Source organism: Pleurodeles waltl, chromosome 10 (assembly GCF_031143425.1).
Source record: "Pleurodeles waltl isolate 20211129_DDA chromosome 10, aPleWal1.hap1.20221129, whole genome shotgun sequence".
In the NCBI taxonomy this organism is placed as follows: domain Eukaryota; kingdom Metazoa; phylum Chordata; class Amphibia; order Caudata; family Salamandridae; genus Pleurodeles; species Pleurodeles waltl.
Window position 1 is genome coordinate 535,376,155 of NC_090449.1, and position 17,415 is coordinate 535,393,569.

At 43.7% G+C, this 17,415-nt stretch overlaps 1 protein-coding gene across 2 annotated transcripts in view; it reads right to left on the reverse strand.

Moving 5' to 3' along the window:
* The window catches only part of LOC138261696 (ficolin-1-like), a 263,717-nt gene that overhangs the window by 125,962 nt on the left and 120,340 nt on the right, over positions 1-17,415 (reverse strand). For both annotated transcript variants that reach the window (XM_069210960.1, XM_069210959.1), the window contains one exon: positions 14,199-14,234. In XM_069210960.1, coding sequence (XP_069067061.1) covers positions 14,199-14,234 — 36 coding nt within the window. The remainder of the gene's footprint in view (positions 1-14,198; positions 14,235-17,415) is intronic.

Below are 17,415 nucleotides of genomic sequence, written 5' to 3' on the forward strand. Positions count from 1 at the left end.
GCCATTATGATACTGTTTAGTGTTTAGCAGTGGGTTTGCTACACACTGGCAGGCTACCCCAAGTAACATGGAAGATAGGCTGTGCAGGCTTGAGTGAATACCGGCTTGCAATCCTCTCCTAGGGCCTGTTTCACAATGGTGAACTTACATTTGCAGTCATCGCCTATTCACAAAGTGATTTTATGAGTTGTTTTTATGAGTGTGGAGTATCTGCACATAAGACAATAGGACTGTCCTATCTTTTTATGTGTGGATACTCCACACTTGTAAAGATACTATTGATAAATACCCATGTGAATAGCAAACCATCGGAAACTTACACAAAAATGTAAGTTTACCTTTGTGAATCGGGTCCTAGGTTTCTCATAAAATTACTAACTTTAGTAATTCTTAGTTGATACCATAATTAAAATAGAAAATCTCTGTTACTATCCTATAAACTAGGATTTCTTTTGGTACTCCCAACAAGAGCCCTTGTTGTTGAGTGGGAGTTACTGGGTACTGTCATCTTGCTTTAAATCTCCACTTCAATAAGTTGTGGTCCATGCTTGGTACAGACAGATATGACAGGAATGGTACCCTGCCTCTTTGAATTTGTTTTTGAGTGAGTATACCTGTTAATATTCAGACTCTCTTTAGGCATGACATGTCCCTTAAATTTTATTTTACACATTGCCAAACCTGTGTTTCACAGTGTTCAAACATTTGTGGATGGTTGTTAGTCATGTTTTCTCCTTCCTGATTTGCTGGGTGCATGATGTAGTTAGGTGAACTTTTTACATTTTCAAGCTGTAGCCTAATGTTTATCATTCTTCTGCCTCTGTATGTATATATGTATTCATATTTATAAGTATGGTCTCCCTTTTCATCATGCTTTTTGGAAGATTGACTGGGAAGATCAGCACTTGTTTTCATGTTTGGGCTCTTGGTGTAGTTCCAGAGTAGAGGTAGAATTTACATAGGCTGCTTCTAAGTTTTTAAAATTTAGTTATTCATTTATTTTTTTAGGACACATCATTCAACCCACTGTTTAACAAGTATATATTGAACTACTTTTAGAACTGCTACGTACAATAGTCCTCCATGCTTATTCCTGACGAAGAATGCCTGCATATCTGTGGTTGAAACGTTCTTGAGTCACTGAGATTTGAACAGTGTACTAATTATTTATATTTATAGAAATATATTTCAAAAGTCACTCTTTCATCTCTTACATCTGGTTCCCAATCCCTTTTCCACTAAAACATTTTACTTTCCTGCGTTTGTCTGTTTCACTAAACTACACAGAGGGGGTCATTCCGGCCACGAATGACGGAAGCACCGCCAACAGGCTGGCGGTGCTTCCTTGCCCATTCTGGCCGCGGTCAGAAAACCGGGGCCGGCGGTTTCCCGCCGGTTTACCCCCAACTGGGCAGCGCCGCCATGGGGATTCTGACCCCCTTACCGCCAGCCTGTTTCCGGCGGTTGTCACCGCCAGGAAGAGGCTGGGGTAACGGGTGTCAGGGGCCCCCTAACAGGGCCCCATTAAGCTTTTCACTGTCTGCTTAGCAGACAGTGAAAAGCGCGACAGGTGCAACTGCACCCGTCGCACCCCCGCAACACCACCGGCTCCATTTGGAGCCGGCTTCTGTGTTGCAGGGCTCCTTCCCACTGGTACCTTGGGTAGCGCCCGCCGGCCCAGCGGGAAGGTCAGAATGGCTCCAGCGGTCTTTTGACCGCGGTGCGGCCAAATGGCGGTTCACGCCAGGCGGGCGGCAACCGCCGCCCGCCGGGGTCCGAATGACCCCTAGAATGTCTTAGACAATATGAACGCTTGAGCAGTGTGCCGCTTCTCCACTGTCATCTGTAGCACTGTGACTGAATTTTACACATGCAATTAAATGAACCTACTAAATAATCTATTTATATAATTTAAGCAGATTTGCTACCCATTAAAAGTGAGCTACAGTCCTATGAAGCATCCTTGTTATGGAATATTTAACGTTTATTTGAATTGTTTATCATAAAGGAAATGATCCTATGAAATTAATAAATTAAGGGACCCCCAAATAAAGGCATGGCTTAGGCCTGCTTCTGCATATTTATTTGATGCACTGATGACTTAGGAGCAAAGCGTATTAGCATATATGGGGTTGGCCTGTGTTCTTCAAAACCCAGGTCAGCGTAGAATATAAATCAAATTGTGATGCTGCCAGATATACTTGTGGTACATTGGCTACCTGGAGGGAGTCGTATAAAGCCAATCTTCCCTCTGCATTATCAATCAGAACTGGATTGATTCAGCCACATACAAAGACATCAATCTTTACTTTTCTTGACAAGAGATGTAATTTATTGTCTTATTTTAGTTAAGTTCTCTATATAAGCAACATCATTTTCAATAATTCTTTGCACGCACTGCAAAGGTTCTTGTGCTAACAAGTGAATGTGAATAGATATGTACAAAATTGATCAGTTAGTTAATAGTTGCTCCATTCTATCCATAAAAAAATACACCTATATTTTAGAAAGAGCAGATATAGAAGTCCATTCATTGTAACCAGACAATTGTGTGATATGGACAACTGTAGCATCAACGTCTCAACCCCAGTCTTAAAATGGGACACTTAGGGCCTCATTACAAGTTTGACAGTCTATCAACCACCATGGTGGCAGTGGTGATCTGACCACCATTGGGTTGGTGGTTGGAACGCATATTACAAGTCATGCGGCTCTATGGAGCAAAGACCACTGTGGTCCCACCGACAGAAACATACAGCACTGACACCATTGTCACGAGGCAGCACAAACAGGCCGGCGGAGCCTCTGTTTCCAGGGGACGCATTATGAGGTTACACACAACCAATGTGACCGTGGCGGTCCAACCACCACGGCCCAGCAGGTGGATACAGGGACTATATAGGGAGACACAGACCTGCAGGCAGCCTTATATAGCTGGTGCCGCCATGGAGCCCATCACGCATGAACTTCCGCTGCTGCTGATCCTCGAACAAGACCAAAATCCATGGCACCGTGGGTGCAAGCAACCGTAAGTACACACACCTATCTGTCTCATCAACTGTTTCAGATTGTTGCACTGTCGTCCACATGATATGGGGCTCACGCTTCAAGCACCAAGTACACGTCTCATTGTGTACACAGTCGGAAACAGACATAAAGATGGACACATTCACAGTCACAATATACCCTCTTTGGCCAGGTCTTTCACACACTGCACCGCAACACTAAACAAAACCACACGTCTGACCATCTCAGTCACATGGACAGTGAAGGGTGCACAACATTCTCTCACACAACACCAGCAGCACACATACAAAAACAACTCACACACTCAAATTGCACATATGACATGGACTGTCCTCACATTCAACACACATATGTATGGAACGAAAACAACACTCCCATTAAACTGCCCTACAATGGACGCACAAATCACAGCAAAATGGAAGGACAATGGTATGCACAATACATACAGAGACAAATACAAAGATCACTATGCAAACAATACCTGCAGAACTGGGATGGGGACATCGGGAGCACTCAGGATGGGACACATATCACTTTGCTCATGCCCATAAAACAACATTTACACAGGAAATTACCCTGCATCTTTCTCAGAGACAAACAATACTAGACCCAAATGACATGCCTATCTGCACAATGTCAAAGTGCAAGTCAACAAATCACATACAACTTCACCTGCATTGGGCATACATCTACAGGAACTAGCTGCAAGGAACACAGATCCAAATTGATACATGCACAGTCAAATGCAAACAAAGCTATCACAACTGAACACACTCCATGTCTGCACAAACAAAACTCAAGCTGACACACATCAGACAAATATATGAGCCATATCAGGGGGGGACAAGTCTAACACCATACATGCTGACATTGGACAACACAAGAAGAAATATTTAACACAACAAACAGCACAAAATGGCATGACACCACCATTTCATGAACACCCACATATCCATACACTCAACATATACCCTTGTCTTGGGGGACAACAGCACTGCCCACAAAGTCACATACTTCAAACAACAGCAAAAAGAATAGTATGCGGGCAAAACACGTGCTGTAGGCACACAACACAAGTCACTCTGGAACAACAAAACGGTAGAAAAGGAATTGCAGGACAAAGATGTACCCAATAAAACAACAACTGTTTGGGTTTATTATAACCAAATAACTGAGAATGAAGGCCATTGATTAGTCAATTGTTTGGTCATAATAACACAGTATTGTGCTAAAAACCGACTCCTAACTGATCTGGAACCTCCTCAGGAAGGGACATCAAGTGGGCAGGCACTCACCTCAGGGATCATCCTTTTGGGGGAGGTCAGATTTGGGGAAGGGGGTTTGGTCTTGGGTTTGGAAGGGGTGGTCTGCTTTTTGGGAGGGGTTGGCTTCTTCTTAGGGGAGAGGTATGGGTGCTTGTAGTGGGGCAGGGAGGCTGTGGAAGTGAGAGGGAGGGGCTGGGAGGTGGGTGGGGCCACTTGGGTTTGGGACATGGTGATGGGAACAGGGGAAGGTTAAGGTAAAAAATAATTCTTGGGGACAAGGGGATGGTCATCACAAGGGGGTTGGGATTTGGAGGTCGAATGAGTGGTTGCTGTGTAGGTGTGGATGTTGTGAGTGTGTGCCCCTGGGAAGCATTCTTGTGTTTGGTGGGTGTCTGTTGGGTGAGTGAGTCTGTTTGTGTGTCTTGGGGGGCTGGGAAGTGGAGGTAATGGGGGATGGAGTGGTGGATGTGAGTGTGGCTATTGGATCGGTGACTGTGGGTACGCTGGATGTGGTTGTTGTCTGTGTGCCTGTTGATGTGGTGTCTGTGGGTATAGTACTTGTGGTGGATGTCTGGGGTTCTGCTGGGGTGGGTCTGTGGGTATGATGGGTGTGGTGCGTTTGCCACTGACTGTTGGTGTGGTGCCTGTGGGTATGCTGGATGTGGTGGGTATAATGCTAGGGGTTGTGATGGTGTCTTGGGAAGTGGTGACTGTTGTTGCGTCAGTTGTTTATGTGCATGACAGTGTGTTTTGTGGTGCTTGTGTGTGTTGCTCTTGTGTGTTGATGTGAATGTGTCTGTGTGCTTTGGTTAGGTAGGTGAAGGAGGGATTTGGAGTGGGAAGAGGGAGGTGGAAGGGGGATAGAAGGGGAGGGGTTACTGACTGCCATCAGTGTGAAGGCCGGAGCCTGAAAAGATCTCTGTAGGTCAAACATTGCACCATTGATGCCTTCCAGGAATGCATTGATCTGTTGTAGCTGTCTTGCCAATCCCTGGATGCCATTCACAATGGCTGCCTGACCCACAGATCTACAAATGGTGGTACCTCTAGCATTGCCTCCCTTCTAGTGGCTGGCATCGATGTTGATGAGTCTGGTGTTGCTGCGCCAAAGGAAGGGGTAGAGTGATGTTGAATAGCCCTGCCCAGGGTGTCTTGATGTCTCTTAACAACCCTGATAGGGAGGCCATGTTGGTGTTCTGGGCCTCCAATTGCTACTGCATATCCCGATGGATGTCCCACTGTAGCTGCTGATTTCCCAGAGTTTATTCAGTACCTAGGCCATCACTCCTTGAGTCTCATGATAGACCCCCAAGATATGGCTGATGGTGTCCTGTCTGACAGCAGTCCCAGTGGCCTCAACCCACTGGCACACAGCATCCCTCCCATGCACACCACCCCCACAGACCTGTGCCGTTGCAACTGGTTGCCCACTCCCACTTGTTCCTGGGCCCTCATTGTCTGAAGTGTTTCACCGCAAATCAGGATCCAGGACTGGGGGGGCACAAGATTGTTGACACTGTGCTTAGTGCACAGATTGGGGGGGCGAATGGCTGCTTGAGATGTTATGGCAACTGTGCTGGGAGGTGTTGATATGGGCACAGTGAGACTCACTGTAGAAAATCTGACTAGGTTGTCCAGATGGTCCAGGAGTGTCCTCTCCCTCCAGCAGTCCAGGAGTGCTATTCTCACTGAGGGCGTCATCCGGGGAGGGGGTGGGGGTGTTGGCAGTCTCCTCTGTGACCTCTGTGTGCCCAGTGGCAGGTCAACCTGTTTATGTGACAAATAGATTGTTACTTGTTTTATTGTGACATCTATCTGCAACAGTTTAGTGTTACAGCAAGAAGAGACCTTGTTCAAAGTTAAGTTGCAGTTGATCCAATTGTGCCAAGTGACCATAGTACAGGGTGCTTTGACTTAACATGTGTGAAGTTTGCCAACTCTTTTTAAACCAAGGAGCTGATGTGATGTGCGTGCAGATCATTTGCACTTTGGACGGTGGCCTGGAAATGCCATATTGCCACTAGTGCAGGCAAAACAGTGTCTGTGCAGGATATGACTTAGGCCATTTTGTGGCCTAGTTGATGGAGATGCAGGGAGAGGCAGGAGTATGTTGTATTTGTGACTGAAGTCATCATGTGCCTAGTACAGTCCGAATGTGTCTGCTGCCAATATCATTATGGTGATGCATTTTGAGGTCTTGGGGCTCATTGTTTTGCACACTGGGTTTGGTGTCCTTCCTGTCCTTACTAGTTTCATCTTGGGTTGGCATGTCAAAATGGAGCTGCGTAGGAAAACACGTCTCTGAGTTGAGCATGACCTGTATCTTGGTCCCCAGGTGAGTAAACCTCAATTGAGATTTAGCAAGCAACTTTATTTTGACAAGTGACCAATGGTCAGGTGTTTGGAGTATGTTACAGGGCCTGCTGAGAGTTGCAAGAAGGTCACTCCCTACACTCCCAGAATCTTGACATCTGTTATCCTCCCAGGTGAGTGAACTTCAAATGGAATTTAACAAACAGGGGTTTCTCAGCAAGCGACCACTGGGCTTGTGTGTGTAGTTTCTGAAACAGTGCCTCCTGGCCTTCCCCTTCATATCACTACCTCTACTTCTCCCACTTGACAAATGTTGTTCTCCCAGGTGGGCAAACTTCATTTGTGGGTTACCTAATGAGGGTATTTGGAGATGAGAGCACTGGTCTGGTGGTTGTAGTGACAGAAACATGGCCTATTGTGATCCTTAATCAGTCCAGTCCCTATACTTCACACATTGAACAGTTGATACCCCCCCCAGGTGAGTGAACCACATTTTGGATTTGACAGACACATGCCTTTGACCTGAGGTAAACTGGGCTGGTGTTAGGAGTTCGAGGAACGGTGTCTCCTGGGACTTGGAGTCTCATCACTCTCTTTACTTCACACAGTACACAGATGGTATCCCCCCCCAGGGTGAGTAAACTTCATTTGAGAGATGACACTCAGGTGTATTTGGGCAAGTGAACATTGGTCTGGTGGTTGAAGTGACAGAAACAGAGCCTATTTTGAGCTGTAGTTATCCCAGACCCTGTACTTCACACACTAAACAGTTGATATCCCTCCAGATTGTTCTACTATATTTTAGACTTGACAAACAGGTATATTTGAGCAGGAGTACACTGGTCTGATTGTTAAAGTGACAGAAACAGGTCCTGTGAACTGTAGTCAGGTCAGTGCCTCTGCTATACACCTTCTACCAATAGCATCCTCCCAGGTAAGTAGACTTCAATTGGGAGTTGACAAACAGGGGTATTTTGTCAAGTGACCACTGGGCTTGTGTTTGTAGTCCCAAAAAACAGTGCCTCCTGGCCTTTGCAGCAGTGTCAGTCCCTCAACGTCTCCACACCTAACAAATGTTACCCTTCAAGGTAGAGTGTAAAGCATTGGAGTGAGAACAGACAGGTGCATTTGGTCCTGTGAAGCATGTGCTGTTGTTTGGAGTCACAGACCCAAGGCCTGTTGTGTGTAGCAGACATGCCACTCTCTGTGCTACACACACTGTACAAATGTCATCCCCCCAGGTGAGTCCACTTCAATGAATCTTTATTAATACAGATGGCTAGTATCATGATACCACTTGGTAGTGTTTGTAGTTAGAGGAACCGTGGCTCCTGGGGGTTGCAGTCATGTCAGTCCCTGTACTACACACACTGTACAGCTATCGTCTCCCCAGGTGACTGCACTTCAATTGTGATTTGCCAAAAGGTAGACTTTGGACAGGTGGACACTGGGCTGGTAAGGGGAGTGACCGTAAATGAGGCAAAAGGTGACTTATGTTTATGCATGCCATGTCATTTTTGTGACCTTTAAGTGTTGTGACTTACCAGACTCCACTCCCAAGATATTCCTGTCAAGCCCTCAGGATTCAAGATGGCCAAGACCTTCCCCTCCCAGGGTAGTAGCTGTAGTGGGGCAGTGGGAGGGCCACTGCCAGTCTTCTTGTCTTGCAGCTGGTGCCTGGAGACCAGGGAATGGACTTTGCCCCTAAGGTCATCCCACCTCTTCCTGATGTCCTCCAAGGTGCACAGGATGGTGCCTACAACATTAACTCTGTCCGCTGTCATGTCCTACATCTCGATTTTCCTACTGAGAGGGCTATAATGGACTTGTGCTCCACACAAGTGTGGCTCTACTCTGATGATTTCATCCACCATGACTCCTAACTCTTCATCTGTGAAACAGGAATTTTTTAAACATGGCATGGTGGTAAAGAAAATTGGGGGTGACAGGGACTTGCTTACCAGGGGAGGTGCAGTAGTGGGTGAATGGTAAAGAGTGTGCAGGGTGTTCCATGGGATGGAGAAAAAATGGGAGTTTCTAATATATATGCTCTCAAGATATTGGAGCTCTGGCTTCAGAGTGTTGAAGTGAAGATGCAAAGGATTGTGGTCTGTGGAGGGGTGTGTTTTATAGTGTCCTTTGCAGGTGTGTCCAGTGTGGTAATATGTGTCAGCTGTGTTGTTTTCAAATGCATCCAATGTGCAGTTGCGTTTTGCTTTGTAGACCACCGACTGCCGTGACTCGGACCGCCATTGGTTGACCACCTTTGATGGACCACAACGGTGGTTGTGTACTTGTAATATGCTCGGTGGTTGGTTTCAGGGCTGGTGAGGAGGAAGGACAGACTGCATTGTTTCCAACTGCCATGCCACTGGTGTCGGCCATTTTTGGTTGTTGGTCAGCGATCCTGCCTGCGTAACATGTAATAGTACGGTCTAGGAGACTGCCAACATGGCAGTCTTTTCAGAACCGCCCACATGGTCGGGGGTCAAACTCATAATGAGGCCCTTAATCATCAGTAAGACTGTTCTTCAGGATAGCGTGTGGAGATAGTATGGTACGAGGAAAAGATATCATCTGCAATGTTTGTGATTGATAGTAAATATACTAAGAAAATGGTCCCCAAAGATTTCCGTGGCCTTAAAGCAGGCCCACCACCGAATTATTACCCAGTGTCACAGAAGCCCTGCTCTGTGTTGTGGTGGGAGTAGCAACAGTATTAAAATAAGCTGCTCCACAACCACCACAGAGACAGTGACAGTGTAGACGCAATACAGTGGCTGTCCTCTGTAACATAAAATCAGGAGATGAGAATTGAACATTACCAGCTGCAATAATTACATATTGATTGATTTCCTAAAAGATATTAGCACATGTATACACTTTAAACCATCTGGGAGATAAGATGTTTATTGTGAGGACCTGCTATTTTTCACTATTTATAGCAAAAGCAGCAGCTCATCATTTAGAATATGTTTGAACAATGGAAAATACTTCAGTTGGTAGCAGAAGTACTTAATGACAGAAATGTATGTCAGTTTATTAGCTCCTCTTTGCATGTTATTTGCCATCAGAACTTAGTTTAGAATAAAAGACCTTTAAAATATTTAAGTATTTCAAGAATTTCATATCCAGAGGAATTATGTTGGTCTTCAGTCCGTTTCTTAATATTTCATCAGGGATGAATGAAATCTTTTTTTCCTTTTTAGTGAACATCCACAAATTTCCACAAAAAAAGTGACATTACACCAAATTATGCTTTCAGATTGAAATGTGATTTGCTGGTATCACATGTAACTTTTTTAAGGGAGTGCAGAACTAATGAAAAAATAATTGTTGGAAGGTGGTTTGTTAGGAGGTGCAGGTAGGTACCTACAACTAGTTATAATACAAATAATGTTGAGCCTTGAATAAATGAATCCTTGTTCAACCCTTGGTAGCTTGGCTGACAAGCAGTCAGGCTTTACTTAGGACCCAGGTGTGTAATGAATTTAATATCACCAAAACAGTGAATAAGTAAGTCACAGCACACTATAAAAAGCTTACACATATTTAGGAAAATATAGAATATTTTTATCTTTAAAATGGCACCAAAACAAAAAAAATACAATGTAGGGAATCTGAGATATAACTTTTTTAGAGAATAAATGCTAAATTGAGCTTTTTAGTGCCAAAAAATGAAAACCCCCACCGCAGTCATGCTGGACCAGGACCAAGTCAAAGTTTTAGGCTGACTGCAATGGAGCATGGGTCAAACACAAAAGTAGTTGGGATAAGTAAAAGTTTTACCTTCGCTCATAGTCACTTTTTTGGCTCTTTTACCTTTGATGTCGAGCAAGTTTCCTCAGCAGGCTGGGATGCAGTTCGACAATGGTGGCTTGCTTCAGTGCAAGGCCTCGTGATTCCTGAAGTTCTTGGTTTTTGTCGACAATGGCGAATTGCTCCGGAGCTTCAGTGATGCAAACCTGGATTTCAGACCAAGTTGCGGTTCAACGTTGCTGGCTTGACTCTCGTCGCAGGGGTCAGTCGATTTATAGAACATTTTGACAAAAGTTGTCCAATTGTTTTTAAGCTTCTGGATTTTCTTCCAGAAGGTGTTCTTTTGGTCTTTGAGGGTCCACAATATCAGTCAACGGCCCACAAGCTCTGATTTGCTACTCGAGGGGTTTGGGACTACAATTCCCACAATGCACCTTGTCATGTCCTTTAAAGTCCAGGTGTGCTGGTCAGTTGGGTTTTTCCCTTCATGAGTGGGTGCAGGTGACTTCTTGTAGCTCTTTTATACCTGTTTCTTTCAATTAGTTCACTACTTAATCTTGAAGGCAAGGTAAAGTCCTCTTTAGGGAAGCCCATACTGTGCAGCAGGTGCAGTCCTTGTGAATGCAGTCCTTTCTTGGTACAGACCAGGGGTTCAGCAGGGCAGTGCTTCTCTTTCAGACATTTCCAGTAATGGATCTCTTTTAGCACTTTTCTACCTGTTGCTAATCAGGGTGTCAACTCCTGTATCCTTTCAATCAGGCAAAGTCCTTTTGTTGAGGGACCTTGTGAGTGCAGCAGGTGCACTCTCAATGGGTGCTGTCCTCTCTTGTGTAATCCAAGGGTCCAGCAAAACAGTCCTTCTTCTCCAAATGTTTCAAGGCAGGGATCTGAAGAGCTGTACAACTCTCCCATATTCATTCCTCTTTCTGGGCTGGCAATGAGGGGGTCACCCCAACCAATGGGGTTCCAGTGCCTTCTTCTGTGATGACCACTTCCGGGGAAGTGTGGTATATTTATGTCCTAGAATGCACACCTCAACAAAAATCAAAATGGAGGAAATCTCTCCTGGAACTTCGGGTCTGGCTAACCCAACCCACAGCTGTGGCTAACTTTCCCCTACACTCCCCTTCCAGACCCTTTCCTAATCTAATTAGAGACTCCCATCTGGCTGGGGGTGCAGGACGTGGGGTTGGGTCTTGATCCTGCACTATATGTCTTTCTCTCCTTGAAGACCAGTTTGGTTATTCAGCCCCCTTCCTGCCCTAGCATCTGGAACAGCAGATCTCTGCCTACCAGAGGGCCCCTTCATTTCAGCCCAGGCAAGCCTGATCAGATCTACTTGGCTCAGCTTGTCAAAGGCTGGCTAATCAGAAAATGCTTTTACAAGGCTGTTTTAGGTAACTCTAAGAAAGCAAGTTCTAAAACTACTTTCCTGTGATAGGTATAATAAAGCTAACCTTGCAGGTTGTTGGGTTATTGTAACTACTATTTTGATACTTTGAATCAAATTTGTCTGCAAGACAGTGCTGACTTTACAATGACAGCAGACACCACAGCAGTGCACCCTTAAGTTCCTTAAATCCACTTGGGTCTCCAAACCAACATGCCCTACCATGCTCTTGGGACTTACAGATAGGCTGTCTGAACCCTGGTAATCACCCCAATTACCAAATACCTATTGAACAGAGAACTGGCCCTGTGCTTGGTTAGCACAGCCCAAGTCACACTCAGAGTCAGAAAGCCAGCATCTAGCAGTCCAAATGAGGGCAAACATTGGGGGAACATCTGCAAAAAACCCTGTTTTCTTACAACAACCTTTTGGTATAACAGCAAGAAAACTGCACACAGTAGAACATGTTATTTGATGTCTTGCAAGACTCTTTGTATCCCAGGGGTTGATCTCTTTTTAAAAAAAAAACAGTTAACAAAAATTGAGTAATATGAAATGTCAAGAACTTCATTCAATTCCACACAACATGAAATTCTGGAACTATGCACATTTTACATGTGTAATAAAAATATCACCCTGGGCAATTCTTTGTTGTATACATATATGTGGACTTAGATAGCAAACATGGCTATCATACAACAAACTGCTCGCTCTATAATGGATGGGAAAACAGAGAATCATGGGAAAGAAGGGAACAGGCATTAAGGAGAGCACAGGTTATGGCAAAGTAAATATGGGTGGTCAGAAATATAGGGGCAGATTGGCTGCACATCAAATGATGCATGAGGTTGGAGGAAAGAACCCACAAGAGCTTCCCTGTACGAAGAGAAACTACGTTGCAACAGGGGATCTGGCAGGGGTGTGCTTTGGAGCCTCTTCTTTTTGGGAGTTTAACATTCTGCTGTGTCAGTCCCTCAATTTAGGAATTAATGCCAGCTTCACAGCAAAAGGGCTGTATACCAGATTTCAAAGAGAAAGTTGAGACTACATAAATCCTAGATTTAACCTGGTCTCACTAAACGTGATGTAGCTCAGTGTGCATTGTAATAATTCCACAAATACAAAATCCAACAATTCTAGATGTCTGAACTGTGGGAAGACTGTATTGCATGTACGTTCTCTGTTTTATATCATGTGTTTTCATATTTAGTTAAATGACTCTGAAAGTCATTTTATGTACAGTTGCATGTCTCATTGTAGGTCTTAACAGATTTGACCACATCACCCGTATGCTGCGAGAGCAACAGTGTCTCCTCTTCAAGCTCGCATCTCCTTCAAGACAGCTACACCACTCACACGTCTCCCTGAAACAATACTCGTTGATATTGGGCTGAGAAATCAATCATCCTGAGTGGACTGCTCCTCACCAGAAGGATGGACATTTCTAGACTGGAGATGGAGGCATGTTAGAAGAAGCAAATAGCAGATACAGTGCTTAATTTGTGCTGGTTTTTGGCAGTGCTCAACACCGGCACTTATTTATGAAAGTGCACAACATGATAGCACCCTCTCTATATTTTCGAAAAATGCTTGTCCATAGAGTGTTTAACAATTCAGTATACCAAAGCTTGGGTTGTCTGAAATATGCCCAACATTTCTAGGCCTGGGCAAAACTCACAGTTTAAATCCGCAGAATTCTGAAGAGTTACTTTAAAATTCCACAAGATTACCCAGAATTCTGACAGAGGCAGGATTACAGTATGTTGCTCTGTTCGTGTACTTCGCCGGTGGAGCAGAATGTTTTGCCCACCCCTAAAAAATTCACAGTTAAGTGATGATTGTAAGTAATGCTGCAATGGAAGTTTGCCAGTAGCGAAAGGAGCTGGAGGTGGTGCACGCTCCAGCAACAGACCTTGGTCTCTGGCATTTATATTTTGCACACTAAGCACTGAGCAGAAGGGGGGGGTCTTCATCTATGCACCCAGGATCAGGAACAGCACATTTTTCAACATTAGATATTGTATATACCCCTATAATTGTGAAACTAATTGGAGACACATGTCTTCAAAGAGTTCGATCTACCTCCATACGAAACATGTTGTGACTTGTTACCTCCACCTTGGAAAACAATCCTGATTCATATGTTGGGTTCACACCCATAGTTCAGCGTTCCTTTGGTTCCCAGCTAGTTTTGCGCGATACTGCAGACACCTATCTTCAACCTTCATTCCTCAGCCCCCATATGTGAAGAATAGTAAAACCTTCCATTTGTAATAAGAAGCCATGCACTCCGATTGCCACATTCCCTTGAGAAAAAACTGAACAGTAATATAAGACTTATTTGTGTTACACATTACATTATGTGGTACATTAGGATCACTAGCAGCAACGTTTTCGGTATGCAGCATAGTTTAAACACAAAAAGTAACAAATATGACACTTACCTCTTTTACAGTTGATATTGTCCAGTTCCCTTTCTCCTATTTGTTGGTTCAAGAATAATATATTAAATAAGAATCTCACTATGAAATATGCGCACTTCACAATGAAAGCAAAAACACATCTATCAATTGACATATTTTGTTTTATTGAAGCACATGCTTCATTTATACAGGGCTTCAAAATAGCACAAATAAAGAATTGCCAAGATCAAACCAGCATACAGTGCTAAGCTAAATGAACAAACTCCAATCTTTTTCATTGAAATGAACCCAAAGTCTCAGATTTAAGCCTGGTGGACCACGCCACCGTAACAAAACAAGGGGTTATGCAGTGCCTGCTAGGAGACGTGAGTTAGAACTACTCCTCCTCCTCTGGATATGTTAGCTAAATGAGGGCATTATACTTTCAGCACATAAATCTGCATGCCAAACTACCCATGTCACATTGTGTAAATCATAAATGGGGCCCTAACAATTTGGGGCTCTCCAAGAGACCTTGCAGTATGTTTATATTTGATTATTTGTATCACGCATCCTACACAACTAAGTCGATGCACGGGACTAGAGGGAGAAGAATAGTTTTGTGCAGCAGTTACCTGGGTACAGAAAGAGACTCAAAATCTGAGTAGTATATTGCACTACAAAACGTGGAAATTATAATAACACTAGAGATTTATTGAGAATCAACTAGTGCAGAACACATTAGATGAAATGATTGTACGGTTATCCTGCGAGCACAATGGGGATAGGTTTGGAAAATGAGCTTTTAAGTTTTCATATATGAATCCCATAAGGGATGGAGCATTGCAGATTTCTGACAAAAGTTTATTTCAGAGGTACAGTGCCCGCACTGAAAATCCTATATAAGCTCTGTTCTTCCACCTGGTTCGTTATGATTGGAAGATTTTGTCTGTGTAGCAGACAATGGTAATTTTTATTTTTGTTAATTCTTGCCTGTAGTTATGTGTGAGACAATCCTTCAAAGAACCTGCAGGTGAGAAAGAGCATCTTGTATTTGACTCTTCCTAGTACTTGGAGGTACTGAAGGTTTTTCACATGTGCTGCCACAGATTTAACTTAATATATAGTCAACTCCATGTTCGACTTTTTGTTTTGTGGTCTGTTAATCCCAGATGCTGGCAGACCAGCACCCTGACCATAACTGTAATAAAGGCATGAGTTAGCGAGTGAGTACTTTCATTATAGTTTCCATTGCAGAAAATGTGCCATTAAGTATTGCTCCAAAATGTTAATGCATACCATGTTCAGCAAACGAGAGGTTGATTTGTTGGGGACATTTTGGCCAAAGAATGTAGGGTGTTCAAAGAGTATGAGTGCTTCAGGTGACCTTGAGGGCTAAGGAGAAGATCTTGGGACATTCAGTTTGAAAGCTGTGCAGCCCAGCCAGCTTTCGACTCCTTGACGGTCGTTGGATCTGATCATGAATCGGTTAGACTGATTTCATACTCTTTGGTAGGTTTGAGTATCGTCAGCAAAAGAAGAGAAGTGTAGACTATGATTTTGTTGCTGTTATCTGAAACCATAAGTAATGGGTACTTTGTTCCGTGTTTAGGTTGAAAATCTGATGGGACAGAAATCTAGAGGCAGTTGTTTTGTACGTGGACCTAAAGTTGGGCTGCCATTTCCAATACCTTGGAAAACCACTGTAGTCTAGCAATGGGTGATAACTTTCGCCTTCCTCTTAAGTTTATTTCACTTCTTCCTGGGCTCATTGAGCCCAAGGGTAGAAGGGCATGTCATTCATCTTATCACTGGCATCTTATCACTGGACTGACCTGCTCTTTCACCACCCACTGTTACTGTCCCTTCTGAGAAAGCAGAATGAGAGTTGGGGAGGGGGTAGAAGAGAGATGTTATAATAACCTCATATAATTTACAATGTGCTAGAAAACTTTGCCATTTGTGCAGTGCTCAAAAAAACAATTTGTGTGCGTTCCGGCATGCGCAGTGATTTCAGATAAGGTTTTACGGCATGCAATTTTAGCACTTGTACTACTTTAGCATGTGAAATTAGCATATGCTTTAATGCAACACACGCTTCAATTACTTAATTGTTCTCCTAAGTTCTGTTTTCACAAGCTGTATGAATGTTCAGGAGAGTGCAGTAGAATTAAAAGATGTGTCTCTGTGAATATATTGTGCAAGCTGTCGACGTCCATTGTCAATTTTGAATGCAGTGAGAAGACACTTATCAAAGCGTAGACCTCCTTGAGGTTTTTTAGTGTGAGGTGACTGTCTTGAACGATTGGGCCCCATGCATCATTTCTCCAGCCAGAACTGCGGCTGATGATTGTTTCCTGAAGTATGTCGGGGCCTCAGAGCCAAAATATAGGCTTAGTTTGAACGGCTAGTGACTGGTATGAGATTCAGTGCCCTTTTAGACATCTGACTGCAGGTATTCGAATATAAACGTTTATATATATGGGTATATATAATGAACATGTCAGGATAAAGGAATCCCTTTGGGGATTACATATATTGCTAATACTGTTGAGCGGCCTATCTCATGTGAACATGAGTCCAAATCGTAAATAGAAAGGGCAGCATCCTATGCATTTTGTTGTTTTATTCATAAATTTTGTTTATTTGTATATTTAATTTATTCCTTAATAATAATTATTCTAGGAGTGGGAGGGTAAATAATAGCGAAAACTGGCGGGTTTTTGCTATGTTACAATTTTCTAGTGTTGGACCTGGCTTTTTGACAGGGACATCCCCAAACTTTTTGCCTCCTTCCTCCTATTTTTTCTGACCTGTTGTTGTTGGCTTTTGACCTCTGAGCACTTTACCACTGCTAACCAGTGCTAAAGTGCATGTGCTCTCTGTGTAAATTGTACTATTGATTGGTTTATTCATGATTGACTATTTAATTTACCTGTAAGTCCCTAGTAGAGTGCACTACATGTGCCTAGGGCATGGGTATTAAATGCTACTAGTGGGCCTGCAGCACTAGTTGTGCCACCCACCTCAGTAGCCCCTTAACCTTGTCTCAGGCCTGCCATTGCAAGGCCTGTGTGTGCAGTTTCACTGCCACTTCGACTTGGCATTTAAAAGTACTTGCCAAGCCTAGAACTCCCCTTTTTCTACATATAAGTCATCCCTAATGTGTGCCCTAGGTAACCCCTAGAGCAGGGTGCTGTGTAGGTAAAAGGCAGGACATGTACCTGTGTAGTTATATGTCCTGGTAGTGTAAAACTCC